At 38.7% G+C, this 19,073-nt stretch overlaps 1 protein-coding gene across 3 annotated transcripts in view; it reads left to right on the plus strand.

The window, feature by feature from the left end:
* Positions 1–1,212: 1,212 nt before the first annotated feature.
* Positions 1,213–19,073, plus strand: part of LOC126100485 (fatty acyl-CoA reductase 1-like) — a 501,954-nt gene continuing 484,093 nt past the window's right edge. For 2 of the 3 annotated variants that reach the window (XM_049911091.1, XM_049911089.1), the window contains exon 1: positions 6,809–6,844. In XM_049911091.1, coding sequence (XP_049767048.1) covers positions 6,815–6,844 — 30 coding nt within the window. In that variant the 5' untranslated portion in view covers positions 6,809–6,814. Of the gene's footprint in view, positions 1,288–6,808; positions 6,845–19,073 lie in introns of those variants that run through there. The other variant, XM_049911090.1, reaches the window with a different exon arrangement.

Genomic DNA, 19,073 nt, shown 5'->3' on the forward strand with positions numbered 1-19,073 from the left:
TTCAACAGAAAACCTACTAGAACACACAAGAAATTCTACGTGCCACAAGCAAAGTAAAGACAAAATATGGCAAAAAATATCGGATGATGTTAGCCAGTCCTGAAATGTAGACGGCGGCAAGTGGTAGGGTAAAGCTGGCCCAATCTCCCGTATACAGAGCTTTAGCATTCATAAGGAATGTAAAACCTTGAATCTCGATTTCGAGAAAACGTTTCAGAAGCGCGCCATACTAGCACAGCACTTCTTAAATCTAAGTAAAAGTGTACGAATGATAAGCAACATGGGTAATCCAGTGGAGTTATGCATCCAATGTGGAGCCAACCTCCTCGAACGCTGTCACTGCACGACAGTTCGTTCACTCCCCTTCGCTCACTCACTTTCTCCCGTGGATTCCTCTCAACAACGCGTCGACACCATCGCCAATGATAAGCGTTCGGCTCCCTATTGAGTAATTTTCCCTAATCCACTGTCTCGAGAATCGAAAATAGTAGACATATTATTTAAACAAGTGCTAAATTACGTTAAAAAATGGAGTAAATTACTTCCTTGTCAGACAAATTTTCCAAAATCACAACACTTCAGTTCACTTCATGCAAAATACCTTTATTGACATTAACCATCACTTTACGAAGCAAGTAGTAACTCGACAACCCACTCAAGTTTCCAGTACGGTTGGGAGTTTACATGGATGTAACAATTATTCTTGGGGGTCGAAATCCGGCAGTCATATAACTCCCTTCAGAACCCATACAGGATGAACATTTACAGAACTACTGAAACGGATCTTGTTGTCCCGTTCCATATTATTCTCAATAACTTCCGGTATCGGAGGATTATAATGAGAATGTTTTTACTCTGCAAAAGTGAGTCTATGAGCAACAAGCAGGAGAGAATAGACCGAGCTGTGTTTATTTATTTATTCATTAATTCTTTATTTCGTGTGTACCTCGTTTCCCTGCATCCTTTCGCTTATGCGAGCTTGGACTGTATGAGTGAGATTGTATATGAAGTAGCAGAAAGCTATAGTGAGAGTTCGTGGCATTGCATGAGTAGAGTGGTTCTGCAGTAGGATAGTACCAACCCCGTACACGCGCGCAAGTTTGGCAAAGACAGTGTGCAAGTCAGGTGAGAGAGGTCGCGAAGGCACGTGTATTGGCTCTATCGGGTTGGGGAACAATCCCCTCCACCGCCTTTTTAACGAACAACGGATAGGCGAGGTGTTCGCAGGCCCACTTGTTCCTAGGTAGCGGCGCAAGACAGACGTGGACACGCAGCATGTTAGCAAAGGTATCAGAATGTCTCAAATCTGCTCGTTATTATGTTCCGGATGTTGAAATCAGGTGTGATATTGCCACGAAACCCCCATAAGGGAGTTTATTTTCATAATTTAGTCAAATTTCACTAAGAACTTTGCGTTTGTGCCTTGGTCAGGCCACACACCATTGGCCTTGAACTCACGATCGTATTAGTGCTCTGTGTTTAACGGAAGTTCATTCGTTTAATGTATTTCAATTTGGTCTTTCTCTTACAGTAATATTTTAGGGGATTTTTATTTATTTTTCACGTGTTTTCTTTGTGTATTTGCTTTTCCGCCATGTGGTCAATTGGAGCAACCGCCACATTTGTAAACTGCAGTTTCGGTTTGAAAATGTATAGTAGTCGAGTGAATAAACATATGGTAGTGGGTGAGTGTAAGGTAGAGAAGGAATAATCTCGTGTGTACTTATCTTTTGCGTTTCTGTTGGCTACCACTACTTTGCCACGTGTGTGGAATAGTACTGATGTAATAGTTATTTAATGTTTATCGTGCCTCCCATAACTATTTTATTCGCCTATAATGAAGTGCTTTACGTTAAAACAGGTTTAAACTCTTGTATCTAGGAAAGATCAGATTTTAATGCCCATTGATGGAATGAAGACTTGCAAAATTTTTCCGCAGTCTGATACCAAATGTTCTTTCCCCAGCTCAGTAACGTGGTGTTTCTGAAAGCAATATTAAACCAAAATTGGCGATCATAGTTAAGTGCACCATGAAATATGCTCACTATTTTTTTATTAAATTTGGCATATTTCGTGACACTACCTTTTCCGTGAAATGTTTACAAGGCGATATTTGTCTTGGCTTCAGTTGTCTAGTGGAAGTATGATTCCACTATGCAGTTTCGTCGGCTGCAAAAATGACCAGTTTCAATGCATTTGCCTCATTTTTGGTGCTTCAAATACCATTTCTTCGAATGTGGTTTCTTCTTAAAGTTTATATAGAAACAGCAGTAACATAATTCATTTTTTCCTGTTCACTAGCAAATTATTTATGACGGCGACCTGCACACTGTTCTACCGTCAACACACACCACGAGTTCACTGCCGACTGACTACAGTCAAAGACGACTCCAGCGTCAAAGACATTTTACACAACACACAAGCTTCCACTTGTAATCAGTCTCTTTGATATTCTTCGTCACATTTACTAACAGTAATCTATATGCTGTCACTCTCAAAAATATAAGGAAATTAACATAAAATAAGGAAAATTACAATAAAAAGATATTCTGAAAAAAATATAAGAAAACATTTACAATTTGGTATCGACAAATCTGGTAGAAAATAACACATCTCCCAGATCCATTACAACCACTTGCTACCCCTTCTTCAGCGTACATTTTAACGAAAATTGAAATATTTAGGCAAATACTCTTCCGCCCTGACGGAGTTCGCTAGTAGTGACTTTGCTGAACTTCTTCCGCGTGACCTACAGTATTTGATTGTAATAATCATGGTTTCGGTAGGATTATAATGCCTGCATAAAATTACACTGAAGCCATGTCTGCGCTCTACTCTCCCTTTCCATAATTACAAGGCGGAAGTGAATCATGCTGACTAGAGAGAGCAGTTATGATGATGTATATTCCAACAGACACACGGCTAGTTCCTGAAATGCCATCGGTACTGAATAAATATCAACCTATACGCTCGACTGATAATTTCCTCCCTTCTTTATAAATAATAGGCGAAAGACAGTACCACAGTTGAATGCTAGGCCATGAAATTAAGTAATGGTTCTATGCTCCCTATTAAGCCCTGAAAGGGTGCCTTCTGTAGTGGTTCAAAAAAATATTGCATTATCCGTTGCATTCTGCAGTATGTGGCTACTAGGTAATTTTCCCCAAGCCACTGTCTTGAAAATCGAAAATAATAGACACATATTATTTAAATAAGTACTAAATTAGATTAAAAAAGGGAATAAATTTCGTCCAGGTCAGTCTAAAATTTCACATTCACTACACCTCACTTCACCCAAAATGGCTTCATTAACATTAACCATAATTTTACGAATCAAGTAGTAACTCTACAACCCAGTCAAGTTTCCAGTACCGTTAGGGTGCAATAATAATTCTTGAGAACTGAAATCCAGCGTCCATACTGGTCCCTGGTCACATGCAATGAATATTAAGAGAACCGAAAAACTGGAGGGACGAGTCTCTGACAGAAAATGGAGGAGAAAAGGTACTATGAATATGTGTCTGGAGATGTCCGGTGTACGTGTGTAACGATAACAGGTAGTTCCGCAACACAGTACAGAGCTATATGCCATCCAAGTCACAACACAGGTTCAAAGAGGCCTCCGTGGGATGCACCTACGCGTTCACACATTGCATCATGGACTGCCGCACTCTTTCGCACGTTCTAGCCTCTGTCTGAATAGCGTAACAGGTGTCGTGAATTTGCTATTGAAGGTGCTGCACATCAGGAACTGGTTCAGCACACACAACGCTGTTCAGATGCCTCAAGAGGTAAAAATCCATCGCATTCCATTCAAGTGATCTAGCGGGCCATACTACAGGGCCCCCGCAACCCATCCAGTGTCCAGGAAGGGTGTCATTGAGGTGTTGGAAGTCATGTAGGAACCACATAACCTAGGCAGATATTTTACATGAGGTCCCGCTACGTTCCTCGGTCGAGGCGTTGTGGAATAAAGACTGGTCCAAGTATGTGGCCACCAAGAAACCCTGCCTACAAGTTGATGCTGAACCGATGCTGATGAGATGCCTCAGTCACTCGCCGAGCATTGTCTGTAGCCCACAGACTACGATTACACAGACTGATGTTGACGATTCTGGTTAAAGTTGCTTCTTCAGTAAAGACGACTGATGACAGATCTCATAATTGTGATGGTCAGGTGAAAATAAGATATAAAAAGTCCTTCTGTGGTGTCACCGCCAGACACCACATTTGCTAGGTGGTAGTCTTTAAATCGGCCGCGGTCCTTTAGTATACGTCGGACCCGCGTGTCGCCACTGTCAGTGATTGCAGACCGAGCGCCGCCACACGGCAGGTCTAGAGACAGATCCTAGCACTCGCCCCAGTTGTACAGCCGACTTTGCTAGCGAAGCTACACTGACAAATACGCTCTCATTTGCCGAGACGATATTTAGCATAGCCTTCAGCTACGTCACTTGCTACGACCTAGCAAGGCGCCATTACCAGTGTATATTGAGATTGCACTTATGTATCATCAAGAGCGATGTACAACAATTATGGATTAAAGTTAAGTATTCCAGAAGCTATGTACTATTTTTGGCTACTATAGTTCCTTGTCATTTTCCAGACCTCACGCCAGCCTGCGTGAGCTTTAACGCGTGCATTTCGGCCTCCTCTAGCTATACGGTGTTGGCTCTTCTGCCAACACATCACCTTCTGTGGAGGGCAATCCGCTGCTGATAATTATTACACACTTTGCAGTAATAGGGATAGTAGCGGTTATCGTGCGGCATTCGCAGAATCGTACTCTGACTTGAACCATGTTGGCCGGCCATTTGCCTGGAGCTCGTATTAGGGTTCGTCTCAATATCTTGTGGAACCCGGCCCTCCACATCTGGTTTACGCACAATCCGCAGCCTCCCTGCACGTTCGCCTGTCTGAAGAGACGCATGATTACAAAAACGAACAAAAAGGGCTTCAAATGTTGTGTGAAGTGGTTGGTGGTTGTGAGGGTACTTATTTTGGTATAACCGTGCTGCCTCTCGACCCTTTCCATCTGCTTGGCCGGACACAGATACCATCTTGGCTTGTTTCCGACACGAACACCAGACAATTCTGCTGCTTACAGTTCGCTGCATGAGTCACACAACCTGCAACACGCAAGGAATACACGGCACGTGGACAGAGGAACTTTCATTCGTCACAGCCATGTACTGTAGCAACGTTCGTCTTCGGGCACATGTTCATGGAACCTTTTTTCCTCCATTTTGGTCAGGAATCCATCCCTGCAGTTTCTCGGTTTTATTAATGTTGATCTTGTATATGAATGTTTACGTGACCATAGAGGGGCGGTAAGTGGCAAACGACTTACAGAATATTAGATTTGGGAAGCAATGTGTATGTAACGAGTAGCCAGTCTGACGTGGTGAAACATATGGTTACAAAATAAAGACACGAAGTGCCTACAGAACTATGGAAAAAACAGGCAGGATTTGACCTCTGTTTAGTTTTCCGGAGGAGTGTAAGAAAACGTGACACATACAGACGCTTAGAAGATATACGGAAGAAAAGCAAAGCTACATTTAAATCTCTGCAGATTTAGAGAACTTTTTTACAATGGTTACTGCAACACGAACTATGAAATTCTGCAGGAACCAGGGATAAAGCTTAGGAAGGGAAAAGTTTTCTATGACTTGTTCAGAACCCAGACTGGAGCTACAGGAGTTGAAGAAAATGAAAGTTAAGGAGTAACTGAGAAAGGACTGGACTGTAGCCCACCACCGGTAGTATTCAACCTGGACTTTGAACAGGCAGTGTTGGAAAGCAAGAATAAAATTTGGAACTTTGAGATTTTCCGATGGAACTGAAATTATGTAAGAGACAGTAATTGGAAGAGCAGATGATCGAAACGGGTAGTGTCTTGAAAACAGGTTATAAGATGAATAACAGCAGAGGTGCAACAAGGGTAATGGAATATACCGGGGTTACGTTAGTTTGGTTAGCAACATAACTGATGATCGACGAAACAGAGAATATGTTGTTGTTGTTGTTGTCTTCAGTCCTGAGATTGGTTTCATGCAGCTCTCCATGCTACTCTATCCTGTGCGAGCTTCTTCATCTCCCAGTAACTACTGCAACCTACATCCTTCTGAATCTGCTTAGTGTATTCATCTCTTGGTCTCCATCAACGATACTAAATTGGTGATCCCTTGATGCCTCAGAACATGTCCTACCAACCGATCCCTTCTTCTAGTCAAGTTGTGCCACAAACTTCCCTTCTCCCCAATCCTATTCAGTACCTCATCATTAATTATGTGATCTACCCATCTATATAAAATATATATAAAATGCATACTGACAACAGCAAGGTAAGCGTTTTAGAAAAGAGAAAATTGTTCACATCGAGTACAAAATTAAGTGTTACGAAGTAGTTTTTGAAGTTATTTGTATGGCGCGTTACGTTGCCCGTAAGTAAAGCGTGGACAAGAAGCAATTCAGACTAGATCAGAATATGAGCTTTTGAAACGTGCTATAAGAGATGAATCTTGAAGTTTAGTAGGGCAGGTCGAACTTCTGAAGAAGAGATACAGTACAGAGTTCATGAAAGGAGAAGTTTGTGCCTTATGTCGACTAAAAGAAGGGATCGATTGGAATGTTACATACTGAAGTATACAGTAAACTGGCCGTAAGTACAGTGACGAGTGTTTGTCAGTGCATCGACAAGGTAACACACGTAGCTTTTGTGACGCAACCGGAACTGCTCGAAATGCTAATGAGCGCAAGAGGTCGGCGATTCGGCGAGCACTGGCGCCACTGCCATGAAGCCTGTCGTACGATGCACAGCTCTGCTTCTCCATCGCCGAACGTAAGTCACATCTTCGCGTCACGTCATTTTTTTTCCTTTCCTTTTCTTTTGTTGGATTCCCACCCAAGGGCTTTGCACTCAGCTGCAGAAAACAAAATCGTATAACTGCAACAAATTATAAATATACGTGCTTAACATTTTCAATGAAAACAACAAGAAAGACTCACACATGACAATATGAAGAAGAATGTGTAAGTGATGGTATTACAAGAACAGATTTTGCGAGATGTTTTGCCATTCTAGGCAAGAATTGAAAATTAACGCCCCCTCATTTTTAATACCATAGGCCTCCCCAAAATCAATCCCTCCCCTCCACCACCATCAACATACACAGCACAACAATGTAAATCCCCTATTATACTTTTAATGATTAAACTAACGTGACCGGATGTCCTCATTTTCTGAGGAAAGTCCTCAATTCAATTGACGCAAGACAAATGACGTGCAAAGACAAAAACTAATAGAGGGGCTGACGGAGGAGGGGCGGGGTTATGGTATCAACTCGTAACATGATGGCAACCCAACACACAAGCTCTTCTCTAGCGCTCGACGTACGTGAAAAAGAGTTTGCTTCCGTTTTGCATTCAGTAACCGGGGCTTCAGTTTTGAGGTATGTAGATGTAATGTGTTTGCTTTCGTCAAGTAAGTAAGGACTTCTTAAATAACTGTTCCGTACGCTCTTGAAAAAATGCTGTCTTTTAATTTTTCATCTTCTTAATTTTTTCTCCTCATTTGGTCAACTTTTTCACTGTTTGATTCGAAAATAATTTTTTCCGCTCTTTGCAGCCCATAAAATTGTGTCGCTCAAGGTGGCCACCTAGTGTTTCCTGTTGGTAGTAACTGTCCTGGTTACAACTGACTAGAGTTTTCAAGTGCAGCAGAGCATTAGCCTGTGTTAAATGTAGACAACTCTACTAGGTAGGGGGTCTAGAGGGTGAATCGCCTAACACATGCGCTGCAATTATTTCGGACCTGGGAGGCAGTATCGATAGCGGTTTCGACAGAACTGAATTGTAGCCAAATGCGTATGTTTGGTGCTAATACACAGAGTTTGAAATGTCGGCGAAAGTGAAGTTTTTTACATGAGATAGTGCCTGTTGATAACAAATTCCTAAAAGTAGCATAAATGTGAATGTCAGTGGTGTTTGTTACTGGAAGCTAGTGCAACTAGGTTATGAGTTACCGTATTGACAGCTGTTTGTTCCATGCTATTGCTTGGATGCTAGGCGACGATGTTATATTCTTTTGCATTGTGTTATGTGTACACAGTGAATGTATTGCGACGCTCCTGTCACTTATTGTGTGATAGTGGACGTTGCAGGACGTGGTTTGCAGATAGCACATGTGAAAAAAGCGGACATTCCCATGGTATATGGTGAATGTAGAAGTATGCCGTTAGTTCGTGTACTGTGTATGCAAAAGATATCACAATAAACGTAAACTTACACAACATCTTCAGACAATTACAGGTAATATGAAACGGCATGTTACGGCTGCCTGCGCTGCAGTTTCCACTGAAATTCTAGAGCGTGTGCAGCATTCGTTGCATGGCAGACTGCAGGCTTGTATTGAAGCTGGTGGTGGTCATTTTCAGCATAATCTTTGAGGGTGCATTGGTTATTTACGTGTCAGGCCCGACAGAGGTACTGCATTCACCTTGTTTCTTCTCTTTCGCTTGTCCTAGGCAATGTCCCATTTAACAACACAACACCTCCGGAGACTTGCTTAGGGCTGCACGTACGCACCCGTGTGAAATTCACATTCGTTATTGTTACAACGCGGAACAAACAACTGTCGGTGTTTAATATGTTCAAACTGCGGAAGTTAGTAGTGTGTGAGCCTAGGGGCCTATGATCTCAGCGTTTTGGTCCCATAAGAGCTTCCCACGAATTAAAAAAAAATAAAAATATAAATAAATGAATTCTATGTGACTTGCGTAAATCCATGGATAAATGACTGAAAAGATGGTTACAGTTTAGTTTCCCAAACAGACTTTGTATATTACTGAAGTGGCCAGAGCACCGCCTTCGGCCTTCACACTTCAACTGATCACAGATATCAAATGGGGCCAGTCGGAGTGTTGGCCGTGTAAGGTTGTTTGGTGTAAAAGCTCTGCGACAGGGAGCGAATCTCTTCTCAAACAGTTTTAACTTATGGGGCACCATAGATTGTCGTGATTCTAACAAATCATTGAGCAGTTAAAGTTGTTCACAGTGTAATAGTTTCGACCAGAACGTGTCTCCATATTGGCTAGTCGCACAGCATTACTCCTTTCACTATCGATGATGTTCTACTTATTAAACGATACGAGGCAGCTAACTCACTCTTTGCTTCATTCGCTGTTTCGGTTATGTGTTCCTCAAAGGTAAAGGATTTTGTCCAAGTGAACTCCATGATATTTGACAGATGCGGTTCACGGAATGTTTCCACTGAACAGTTGCATAGTTGCTGGTAAATTCTGTCTAACTGTCATATAAATAGCCGCTTAACTTTTGATGACATTTATTATAACCTGCCGTTGCTTTAATCGTTTTTCAGTCTGTATATGATCCCTTGGGAATTCGTAGTCAAGTTCATTGCATTATGGTCTGCTTGATACTGCACTGTATCGTCGTCGAATATGAACTAGATACAACTGTGGTATCTTGCACAAGTAAATATTAAACAGTATCGGTCGCAAAAGGCAATCCCGTGCAGGCCCAGCACAATGGGCTTCCCCACATTACTTCCTGTGTGCTGTTTGCACCCCAGTACTGTTCTTAGATTTAACGTGTTGGTTCATGGCTAAGTGCTTCACAGTAGCTGTGATTTGTCATGCAGCTAATGAATGATGATACCTGTTATGGTCCGTTTCTAACCGAGGCTAGTTGTTTAGAAAAGTGACAATAAAGCTGTGTGCAAACCACGAATTTCCAAAAATTTAGAGAAGTTGAAAATGATCGCTTCCTCAAAATACTTTATCTATAACTGTTGAATGGTTAAGACTTCAAGTTTCTTTTGTGTTTTCCACTTATTGAGATTTTGCTAGGTGAAAAATCGCTAATGGAATGTCTCAGAGCTGGAGCCTTAATTATTTTTGCCATTTGAGTTTCTGGAAATGTTTCCCAGTTACTATTTCTCCATTTGTAGGTTATAGGCAAGCAGTTGCAATAAAATTTCTGATGAAGTAGTATTTTGTGGTCAGTTGATTCTGAATGCTGCACTTCTACGGTTCCAAACAAATATGTTCATTTCTATCAAATTTTTGGACTATTTTACATCGCCAGTGTAATATGTGCTACCATCGGTTAGCTGTAATAGTAAAACGATGCTAATTACAAATGGTTAAAATGGCTCTGAGCACTATGGGACTTAACATCTGTGGTCATCAGTCCCCAAGAACTTAGAACTACTTAAACCTAAGTAACCTAAGGACATCACACACATCCATGCCCGAGGCAGGATTCGAAACTGTGACCGTAGCAGCCGCGCGGTTCCGGACTGCGCGCCTAGAACCGCTAGACCACCGCGGCCGGCCGATGCTTATTACACCGAAGATTGATCATGGCCTCATAAGATACAGGTTTTGAAGTGAATAAATCTATGTACTTACTTTACTTCAGTTGTGGCTTATATCATTGTAGTGAAATCCATTACGGTATCCTGTATTTATTGCACAATCATATCTTAGCTCATGTATGCAGTCGTCAAGGTACACCGAAGGCAAGATATTCACAAGTATTTAAACCATTTTTAACTACTCACTAACCGGTGGGATGTTGAGGAAAGCCATGACATTTATTGCTGTATTTTGCGTGCAACGTATCACATGTAGTGCTCTGTCAAGTGAAGAACTTTTATTGAAATTAACATTCGGAAATATATAGAAGTGCGTTTAGTTCTTGGAACTGTTTACTTCAAAATAACAAGTACAAAGTTCGCCAACGGGAAAGAAGAGGACGACGTCGGTTCAGAAGACGCAGCCTTTTGGAAGTTCTACAACCAGGTACTTTGGAACTTCAGAAGTAACAAGATGCAATTTGTTTACGACATGGATGTAACCAAGGTGGAAATGGTGGATGTAATCTGAAGGATAAGTAAGGCAGATTGACTGCTTAAAACAGGTATCTACATAGTGTTCAATATTATTTTTGTGTGTAAACATTGTTGACTTCTGTTAACATAGAATCATGGGTAGAGAAATGAAAGTACACCTGTTATTAATTATTTACAAAAATTAATGTCTGGAAAAGGGAGTGGTGACGATAGCGGTGCAAAATTAGAGGATTCAAAGTTTCACAGTGGAGAGAGAGGAGCTGTTTCACAATGACCTCGTAATTTTGATATCTGTAATATGAAAATTGAACAAACTAATCTAAATCCAAATAGTGAAGTTGCGGCAGACTACAAGTTGTCTCACATGAACATAGTGATGTAAGGTTAAGTTTTAAGAATAATGAAATGTTAACAGCGCTGTTTAGTCTGATCAATAGTAACATTGACAACAAAGTCAGTGGTCTAGTTAGTACCGTGAACAGTAACATAAGTAGTTCGGCAAGGGATACGTTTACTAAGAATGACATAAATAGTTTAAAGGGTGAAATTGACTGTTAGATCAGTGGTTTGGCTAGTGATATTGACAACAAAATCAGTGGTTTGGCTAGCAACGTGAGTGATATTGACAGTAACATGAGTAGTTTGAAAAGTGAAATGTGTGGTATTATTGACAGCAAAATTAGTAAGTTGTAATCAAGTTCTGATCTTAGGTTACGAATATGTCAGCAGGACCCTGTGAAGGCTTTAAATGCAAAAATTGAAAATGTTGCTAGTAATTTGGAAGCGATAATAAGTACAGTAGACAACAACTGTATAACTAGAATTAATTGTGTTGTAGATTACTGATGGGAAAGTAGAAGAAGCTGTTTATTTCTGTATTAAGAAAGCTAACAGTAATTTTTCTGTTAACAGAAAGGCTGTAGAATCTCAAATTCAAGTTACTGCAGCTGATTTTAAAAGAGAGTGGGAATCAGAGGGAAAAAACCTACAAGGGAAGTGTTTGACCACTATTGACAGTAAGACAGGAAAGCTAGGTAAGCAATTCTTGGAACTTGAAACTAAGGTAGACAATGTGCAGAGTGTAAACTGTAGTGCTAATAATTGTAACTTATTTAGTAAATTGTAAGAGTTTTAATAGTTTTGAGATATATGGTAAGGTACATCCCTTAGATTTTATTAGGGAATTTAATAATCTGCCAAAGAATTGGAATGACCAAGAGAAAATGTCTTTTGCAAGGGGGTATACGAAATCTGAGTCTTATAGTTGGGCAGCTGAGATTTCAGAAAAATGTGCTTTGTGGGAAGAGTTCAGGCAAGCTTTTCTAGACAAATATTGCTCTAAAGATGAGCAACAAAGTATGTTGGATGACTTCTGGGGTGGAGGCAGATATGATGATAGGAAGGCAATGATTACAGATTTTTGTGAAAAGTGGATTGGGAAAGTGAAGTATTTGGATCTTATTAGTGAGTCAGTTATAATGGGACTGGAAAATAAGTTGCCAAGTAAAATAAAAAAATAGCTTATTCCAGCTCCTAGAGATAATATTAGCAAATTTTTGGGTTATGTAGGAAGAATAGAGAGAGCAGAGGTTGCAGTGGAAGGAAGTGGGGTTATGGAAATAGGGATAACCACAATAGAGAACCCCATGCTGACAGGGACAGGAACTCCAGAAAGGAGAGAGAATAGCATAATAATAGAAATTCTGCAGAGGGGAGAAATTATAGTTATGACATTGGTCAGGAAGTAATAGGAATTTCCAGAATGAGCAGAGAAGAGACAGGAATTCCATAGAAGATAGAGGTTATAATAATGAAAACAGTTACAGGAGTAGTAGGAATCTCCAAAATGATAGCGGGCAAATTGAGCAAAGAAGAGGTAGCAACTATAGGAGCTTTACAGAGCAAAATGGGTGTAATAACGATAATGGTTATAGGAATTGTAGAAATTCCTGGAGTGAGGCAGTACCAGATGATCAAGGGAGAGAGAGGAATGACAAATCAAACAACAGAGGGGTAGGAATAACATTGGGAGACACCACAATTGAAACTGACTTCTGCTCTAGTTGGGATCTGAACAAGAAGAGAGATTCAGCAGGGCCAAGATTTAGACAGTTCAAACCAGTGTCAGCTATGACCACGACAACAGGACTAGTGAAGATATTAGGGTAGCAAATATAATGTAGAAATGGTTTCCAAAGAACAGGAACCAACAGATGTAATAGAAACTAACACAGAGAGCATAGATCATTCAGGTATTGATCAGTATGATGAAATAAATTGTAATAGGTTACAATGTGGAAACCCATTATAGTGTTTGGCCTTATGGTCAGAAAAGGAAGACAGTGAACAGTTGGTTAGCCATGCATTAGAAGGAGAGGATAGTGACAACACGGATGGTTTGGATAGTGATTCATCAAGTAATTGTGATACTAGTGAAGTTGATGAAATGTTTGAATTTGTGCACCATGAGAAAGATAACCTAATTAGCAGAGAGAGGATAATGGTTGAAGAAGTGAGTGATGAGGAAGATGTTTTGTATGTGATGTAACTGAGGAAGGGGGACATGCACTATGTCACTTGACTGTAACAGATGATGTTTTTGGTGAAGCAAATGATAGTTTTTCCAGGAGAAAAATCAATGAGGATTTGCTATATGAAGAGGTCCATAGAGATAACAATGTTAGTAATTGGCATCCTATAGTTATGGCAAAGTGACAAGGTGCACCCATAAAATGCTTGTTGGACAGTGGAAGTGAATTGAATGCAATATCTCAGGTATTTTTTGACTCAATTAGAGACAATAAACAACTGGTGGTCATGTATGTACCTTGTGTAAAGGTAATTGGTGCTATTGGTAAAATGACCAAGACAATTAAGCAGGCAATGTTTCCATCAGTTGAAATTTGTGATCAGTTACTTGAGTGTAGATTTCTGGTGGTACCAGAACTCAGCCTAGATATGATTCTAGGGACAGAATTCTTGTGTAAATGGAATGTGAATATATATTTAGTTTTGTATGTGGTGGGAATAGATTTGAGATGAGTTTCATAGAGAAAATTATTGATGAAGAGAATAATGATTTAGGTTGTTTGTTGAAATATCTGTCCAATAATAATGTAAATGGATTAGATGAAGGAGAGAAAATACAAAGGGAGATAGAGCAGAAAGCAACAGTATTGTAGCTATAACCGAATAACAACAGGGGGTGGTGGGACAGGTGTTAATGGAAAATAAAGAGGAATTTTCAGGTAGGCCAGGTTTAGTAAAGGACTTTGAATACAAATTGTCTTTTAAAGAACATGAACCTTTCCTTGTCAAACCCTATGCTATCCCATCTGCAAGAAAGGAAGCAGTTAGGAGAGAAATTCAGAGGATGTTAAGTGAGGAATAATTGAAAGATCTAACAGTAGATACAACAATGGTTGAGTCCGGATGAAAAAGAAGAATGTGGATGTGTGATTGGTTTTAGATGTGAGGAAATTAAGTGAAACAGTACTAAGAGAAAGTGATTGGCCTGCAAACATAGAAGAAATTCTACAAAAATTTCATGGTACTAGATACCTGTCATCATTTGATGTAACGTATGGGTATTGGAATATTAAATTGAAAAAAGAGTCTAGACCTTGTACAGCATTTTTGCATGAGGGTAAAAGTTTCCAGTATTGTGTTGTGCCATTTGGGTTGAATTTGTCTGTTTGTATTTTATCAGGGCTCTTGATAAGTTCTCAGGAGAGGAATTAAGTAACAAAATCACAGTGTATATGGATGATGTATTAATAGCTAATGCAGATTTGTTTGAGCATTGTAGAGTCTTGGATGAATTGGTGAAAACAATATTTAAACGGAGCAGGAACTTGAAATTAAATAAGTCTGAATTTGTGAAGAAATAGATAGTATTTTTAGGACATGTGATTAATGAAAATGGGATCAGGCCAGAATCAACAAAGTAAAGGGCTATAGAAGATTTCGCAGCGCCAAAGACTAAAAAGGATTTAAAATCTATGTTTGGGTTGCTTGGATTTTATAGGAGGTATGTATCAGACCAATCATTTCATCATCCACGTTTAAGCAATTTGTTAAAGAAAAATGTTCCTTGGAATTGGAAGCATTTAGGAAACTAAAAAGAGAACTAGTGAATAGGACAGTGATATTTCATACTAATTTTTCTTTATCATTTTGCATCAGTACTGATTCAAGTTATAGCAGATTAGGGGTAGCAATTTTTCGACTAGTCAATACAGAGAAAGAGGTTTTGTACAAAATAATAGAGTTTGCAAGTAGGACATTACACCTTCATGAGAATAACTACTATATTTCTGAATTTGAGGACTTGATTTGGGTTTCGGAAATTTCAATGCTACTTGTTAGGCCACAAAACGGTGGTGCACTCCGACCACAAAGTTTTGAGTTTTTTGCAGCAGTGTAGATTAAGACATCCACAGTTAACCAGGTGGGCTTTGTAACTTCAGCAGTTTGAATTAGAAATAAAATACACAAAAGGAAAGGACAATGTAGTTGTAGATGCCCTATCAAGAATGCCGATAGGTAACACAGGCAGTAACAATGATGAGAATTCTGAAGGTCGACTTAAATTGTATTACTTTCAAAGGTTGAAAGATGAAAAGGTAGTTAGAAAAGTCTGTCAAGAAATGAGGAGAGAACAAAACATTTGAGACTAATAAACCAATTGTGCAATTCTTGTACTAAACCAAAGGTGAAGGAATATTATACTATTCATAAGGGGGCGTTATTCAGATGGAAGACTTTAGATAAAGAAGAGTAGAAACTCTGTTTTCCAGAGAAGCATGTTGGCACCTTAACTGATTTTCTGCACGAAAGCTATGGGCATTGTGTGATGAGAAAAATAGTAGCTAAGTTACAGGGAACAGTACATTTCAGTAATATGTGGATAAGGCTTAGAGAAAGATTGACCTGTAGTGATAAATGCCAGAGGTTGAAACCGACCACCACATCACCAAAAGGTCCTATGCACACAGTGTTATCAGTATATCCTCATTACCTAGCCTGCAACCACCACCTAGGTCCCCACCCACTTCAACAAGTGGTTGTAAGCATAAATTTGTTGTACTAGATGCATTTTCAAAATATGTCAAATAGTATCCAATTAAAAGGGCTAATACAAAAACGATAGAGGGTAAGTTAGAAAGTGATTACTTTCATAAAGTAGGGAAGCCAACATCATTGTTATCAGGCAGTGGTCCTCAGTTTGTTTCTCAGAGATTCGTGCAACTTTTGGGGATGCATAAGATTAATCATATAAAGATATCGACTTACTTTCCACAAGGAAATATGAGCGAGAGGATGATGAAGGAAATAAACAGGCTATGTAGAACGTACTGTAGCAGAAAGCATACAGCATGGCCAAATCATTTACCAAATTTTGAAAAGATAGTTAACGATTTGTGGGATGAATCAACACTGTGTGAACTAATGTTCGGTGAACAACCAAGTAACATTATAAGGGATGAAGTTGATTTCCCAATTATAGCTGTAATTGCTCAGGAGGAAAAGATTAAAGAGGCTCAGGACATGATGAAGAAAAAGACAGAGGAAAGAAAGAAAAGACATGACAAGGGAATTAAACTGATCAGTTTTAAAATTATTGACTTCGTTTTAGTAAAAGTGAAAGAGAAATCTAGTAAATTAAACGAAGAAATAAGGAAATTCTTGCATGTTTATCATGGTCCATTTAAAGCATCAAGAATAGCACATGACAATGCCTACGAGCTTGAGTACTCAAAGTATGATAGATTGTTGGAGTTAAGAATATGGTAGATTTAAAACCATATGTAACTTCCATACAGCACATTAGGTCAATGATAGACCAAAAAGTATTTCAGGAAACTAGGGAACCTGAACTTTGATGAAAGGGTGACTGAGACACTCAGTTAGAGGAAAATGAACACCATGTGGTGAATTGTTGCCTTCCCTTAGCTAAATGTTCGTCATACTTCTTTTCTGATATACTGTGTTGACTTCCATTTCTAGAGTTCATGTTTTCTTCTATCTTAGCATAGTGTTATAAGTAATGAAAAATCAGTGCTATTGTACTATGTTTTTATGATTGTTGGAGGCTGCAACTCTTCTACAATGCTAAAATGTATTAAAGTTTAAATATGACTGCAACAAGATGTGTTGGGACTGTGACAAAAGTGACAGTGATTAATAATATGGTGAAGAACGTTAACTTGTGAAAAATAGTATATAATTGCTTTATTAATATATTTTAATGTACTAGGCTGAATTTGTGGATATTTTAGGTTAAGAATATACTTTTTAAGGGTGTTATTATCATACTGAATTGTTGTAATTTGCCATTTAATATATCTAAGAAATTGGAGAATCAGAGGGGTAAGTTCAGGGTTTCTACTGTATTGCAATGATGTGGAAACTGCAGTAAATGGATGAATATTGGCCATCAGAGTATTTAACAGCATAAAGAGTATTAACTGTAAGAAGTTGAAAGTGATGCTTGTCCTGAATTAAGAGGAATACAAAATAAAGTGGTTCTGGAAAGTTATATTTGTTGGATTTATGACCAAGTAGATGTAGTGTTGCAGTATATTATTGTACAATGATTAGACGAATAATCGAGTATTAAGGTGAAATGGAGTGGTGTAATGATGAGTGGAAGCTACGAGATTTATTATGAAGTTCAATCTATGTGAAGTGTGATGTTATGATGATGATGATGTTGATGTTGATGAATTTTGAGGTTGAAGTATGAGTAAGAAATCTTCGAGTGTTATTATGATGTCTAAGAAGTTTGAGGTTATTGAGGAATTTGGTGAAAGAGTATTAAAGCTTATGTTTAGCAACTCTGTGTAGTGAGGTATAGTAGGACAATTTTAATCGTTCATGAGGAATATATTGATAGTGCAACAGTGATAATTTTGAGAAGGCAGCAATTAAGTAATCTGTGGCAAGAGAAAAGGTAAATCTAGTGGTGAGCTTCTGGTGAAAATGCGAATATGAAATAAGATGTGACTTAAATGGTGAACTAACTGATGAAGCCAGAGTTAAGTAATGTATCAACTTAAGCAGAGTAAGAACCTGAGTGAGCAAAGAGGAGCTAAAATTGTTTAGTAAATAATTATGAATTGGCTTTATCTAGTGATGAGCGAAATTGAGGATTTTGTGGGCACAATAGTATTTAAGGAAATTAGTAATAAATTTGAAGGTAACAGGAATCAAGTGTAGCTTTGTGGTAGCAAGTTTCTGTGAGTGTTAGTTCTGTTTTGTGGGAGCATTTGGTTTAGGGGCTTTCACTTTCCTAAAAAAGAAGGAAGTTTTCATTTTGCAGTGTGAATTATTATTATGTATATGCAAGGAATGTATCTAAATGCCTAATGTAGTGATATTCTCGTAGTTTTAAGTTCAAGTACGAAATAAGTTATGAAATAGTGTCTGATTGTATGTATTTATGTTTCCATGGGACACAACATTGAATGAAAGGAGCAGAGGAACTGCAGAAAATAGAGGGTGGATAAAGGACCATAGAAACCTAAAGGAAAGCAGGAGTTGCCTGTGACTGAACATCAGTGAAAGTCAACGGAAGTGTTGACGGACACCGAATTGGTGATGTGTTGAAAATTTCATTATTAATTGTATTCAACATTAGGAAAAAGGATATGTGTATTGAAGTAAAAGTGGTAATTGTAATTCTTTTGAAAATGTAAACTTAAAAAGCATATCTTTATAAATAAGATTTTAGAGCTCATGATCAAATTAGGAATAAGGAGAAAAATATGAAAAAAGTGTACAGATTTAGTATCAGTATGATGAATTACTATTTTTATTTCTTTCCGGCTAGAAAAATTCATCAATTTCCATTTCATATAAATTTATTGATTGGCTATGGGAGGGTGTGTGTGTAACATTCCAGGCTTATGGTTAACACCACTGCATTATGTATTACTAGATCAATACTCTTATATCTCCACCTATAGTTAAATTCAATTGCTTTTAGATAATATGAAAAAGGCTTTTAGAAGAATAACAGCAAAACCAAACAATAGTAGTGACGATACTTATTGCACCATAAACAATCAAAATCAGATTAAGGAAATTAATACATGCAAAATGTTTAGATAAATGAATAATATATTTCGTTCACATTATTTGTATCTGTATCTGATGCCTAATTAACAAAATGTAGATACTTGATCGTTCA

This window comes from Schistocerca cancellata, chromosome 9 (assembly GCF_023864275.1).
Source record: "Schistocerca cancellata isolate TAMUIC-IGC-003103 chromosome 9, iqSchCanc2.1, whole genome shotgun sequence".
Lineage (NCBI taxonomy): Eukaryota > Metazoa > Arthropoda > Insecta > Orthoptera > Acrididae > Schistocerca > Schistocerca cancellata.